Source organism: Mandrillus leucophaeus, unplaced genomic scaffold (assembly GCF_000951045.1).
Source record: "Mandrillus leucophaeus isolate KB7577 unplaced genomic scaffold, Mleu.le_1.0 Scaffold32, whole genome shotgun sequence".
Lineage (NCBI taxonomy): Eukaryota > Metazoa > Chordata > Mammalia > Primates > Cercopithecidae > Mandrillus > Mandrillus leucophaeus.
This window is the reverse complement of record NW_012103365.1, coordinates 3,565,478-3,568,669: the sequence shown is the minus strand read 5'-3', so window position 1 is coordinate 3,568,669 and position 3,192 is coordinate 3,565,478. Positions and strand designations below refer to the sequence as shown.

Below are 3,192 nucleotides of genomic sequence, written 5' to 3'. Positions count from 1 at the left end.
ATTTTGTTTATAATGCTTCTACCTGGAGATCTCATTCATTGATTTTGCCTAAGACACAGCAAACCCTTTACACCTAGCTAGATATATCATCCTCCTTCTAAGAAAGGTTTTCCTTTGTGATTAATTTAATTATTTACTTTGTTTCATTTTTTTCTGATCTTTTTTCTAAGAATAAACATTTCTCAGAAAAAAAAAAAAACAGAAAAAAGAAAAAGAATAAACATTTCTCAAATGGTATATCTCTCCTCTCTGTCTTCCATATTTGTCATCTTTTCTTTTATAATTTTATTATTTATCCCTTTTCTCTGCATTTTATTAGAACTCCTACTTATTTTCAGCCGGGCGCGGTGGCTCACGCCTGTAATCCCAGCACTTTGGGAGGCTGAGGCCAGCAGATGACGAGGTCAAGAGATTGAGACCATCCCTGCGAACATGGTGAAACCCCATTAGCTGGGCGTGGTGGCGCATGTCTGTAGTCCCAGCTACTCGGGAAGCTGAGGCAGGAGAATCGCTTAAACCTGGAAGGTGGAGGTTGCAGTGAGCCAAGATCATGCCACTGCACTCCAGCCTGGTGACAGAGCAAGACTCCGTCTAAAAAAAACACAAAACTCCTATTTGTTTTCATCCTGGGTTTGATTTTCTTTAGCGTTTGTTCTGCTCTTTACATCCTCCTGTGGGGAGTTTAATTCTGCTAATTTTTAAAGAAAATTTTAGAAAATGTGTTGTAATCTTCTCTAATCTTTTTCCTTTTTATCCGCTTCTATTCTCCCTTCATCTCAGTTTGTCCTCTACTTCTATCTTTCATACATGTTTCATAGAGTTCAGGATTCCAAGCATGGCGCTCTTCTAATATTTTCTTCTGAGTCCTAAAATATATAATTTTCAGCACTATATTCTGCCATCTTTCAGGATTATGATCCCTTTTGCTTTTCTGTGTTTTCTATATTAGTTTTCATAGCCTTTTTCTTTTTTTTTTTTTTTTTTTGAGACAGGGTCTCGCTTTGTTGGCCAGGCTGGAGTGTAGTGGTACAATCTCAGCTCACTGCAGCCTCAACCTTCCAGGCTCAAGCCATCCTCCCACCTCAGCCTGTCAAGTAGCTGGGACTACAGGCACATGTCACCACACCCGGCTAAGTTTATGTTTATTTTTTGTAGAGACACAGTCTCACTAGGTTGCTCAGGCTGGTCTCAAACTCCTGAGCTCAAGTGATCTTCTTGCTTTGGCCTCCCAAAGTGCTGGGATTACAGGTGTGAACCACCACACTCGGCTTTTGTTGTAGTCTTTAAGGCTTAATGAGTGGCTTACCTCTAAAAGATAGAAACCTGTGAAGAGTAGTGTTCCCCCCCCTTAACAATAATAAGAAGTTGGCTAATCTACAAAATTATAACTTCCCTTGAACCTATCAGAGAGGTGAGGACATAGAGCAACCAACTGGCCTGAGATCTCAGAAAACACAGGAGCCTCCAAAGAGACATGACCATTGGCAGCAAAACAAAGAAAGACAGGATCACCATACAAGCTGGTACGAAGAATTGGGCAAATATTTTGAAACGAATTGCTAAAGTCTAGGTGTGGGCTAGTGCTAGAGTTTAAAGCTTCTGTAGGCTGCATGCGGTGGCTCATGCCTGTAATTTCAGCACTTTGGGAGGCCAAGGCAGGTGGATTGCTTGAGCTCAGGAGTTTGAAACCAACCTGGGCAACATGGTGAAACCCCATCTATTAAAAAAAATGAAAAAAAAATTAGCCGGGAGTGGTGGTACACACCTGTGGGCCCAGCTACTTGGGAGGCTGAGGTGGGAGGATCTCTTAAGCCCAGGAGGTAGCGGTTGCAGTGAGCCAAGATTGTCACTGCACTTCAGCCTAGGTGGCGGAGTGAGATCCTGTCTCAAAACAAACAAACAAATAACAACAAAAACCTCTGTAAGGAAAAGCTGTCTCTTCACATTCTTTTCTTTATTCACTCAGTTATTTTTCCATATTAGTATAGAAAGATATTAACTTTTACTTAAAAAAAAAACAGTGCCAGGTGGGGCGGCTTTGGGAGGCTGAGGCAGGAGGATCACCTGAGATCAAGAGTTTGAGATCAGCCTGGGCAACATAGTGAGACTCTATCTCTACAAAAAAACAGGAAAAAACAATTAGCTGGACATAATGGCCTACACCTGTAGTCCCAGCTACTCAGGAGGCTGAGGTGGGAGAGTCACTTGAGCCCGGGAGCTCAAGGCTGCAGCAAGCTATGATCGCACCACTGCACTCCAGCCTGACTGACAGAGCAAGACCCTGTCTCAAAACAAAAAAAATGAAAACAAAAACAGTAAGTTTCCACAATAAGCACAGTTCTCTTCTAGCTAAAATAACCGTGCCTCAAGCCAAGCACCTCTGACAAAAATTCCCCAGCAGTCTGCTCTTTGACAGCTGGGTTTGCCATTCACTGTGTTGAGAGCAGATATCCCTGCTGGAGAGAGGGGCTGTCATCCACCCAAGTGACCCGGGGACCCCACTTACTGTAGCCCATCAAGGTGAGCGCTCCTATAAGCATGATCAGTGTCTGCAGCGCATCCGTGTAGATCACAGCAGCCAGGCCACCTGGTGGGATGAACACAGGGAGTCTGATGAAAAGGGGTTACTCTGGGTTCCCAAGGGAACCTGGAAGGCCAGGACCTGATAGGAGATTTCTTAGTGATGATTGATTGCAAAGATGGCCACGATCACGCCTCCCTGTGTGCACGCCCATTTTGCAATGTGACTTTGCTGCTCCTTTCGTGATGAAGTGAAGTTCATGTCTCTACTTCTCACACAGGCTTGGCCATGTGACTTGCTTTGACCAACAGAATGTGGGGGAAGCGATATGGACCTCGGAGGTCCCTGCAGCTTCTGCACTTACTCTCCTGTTGCCCTGAGACCATTTGCTTTAAGAAGCCCAGGCTAACCTAATGGAGGAAGAGGGCCCCCATGGAGGGGAAGCCCAGTCAACAGCCCAAGCTAACACCAGCCATATGAGTGAGGCCATCCTCTTCCAGCCAGCTGCTCCACCTGCCACTGAACTATAGTTCACAAAGCCAGGTGAGACCAGCACACATCCACCCAGGGAACCCACGGACTTCTGGGGAATAATAAACCATTGGTTTTTCAAGACCCTCAATTTGAGGGTGTTTTTTTTAACACAGCAATTTTTTTTTTTTTTTTTTTTT

General features: G+C 44.4%; 1 protein-coding gene across 1 annotated transcript in view; it reads right to left on the bottom strand.

Moving 5' to 3' along the window:
• SLC5A11 (solute carrier family 5 (sodium/inositol cotransporter), member 11) overlaps positions 1-3,192 on the bottom strand; it is a 74,033-nt gene that overhangs the window by 30,295 nt on the left and 40,546 nt on the right. Inside the window, exon 9 of the mRNA XM_011987964.1 lies at positions 2,507-2,587. Within this exon, the coding sequence (XP_011843354.1) occupies positions 2,507-2,587 (81 nt within the window). The remainder of the gene's footprint in view (positions 1-2,506; positions 2,588-3,192) is intronic.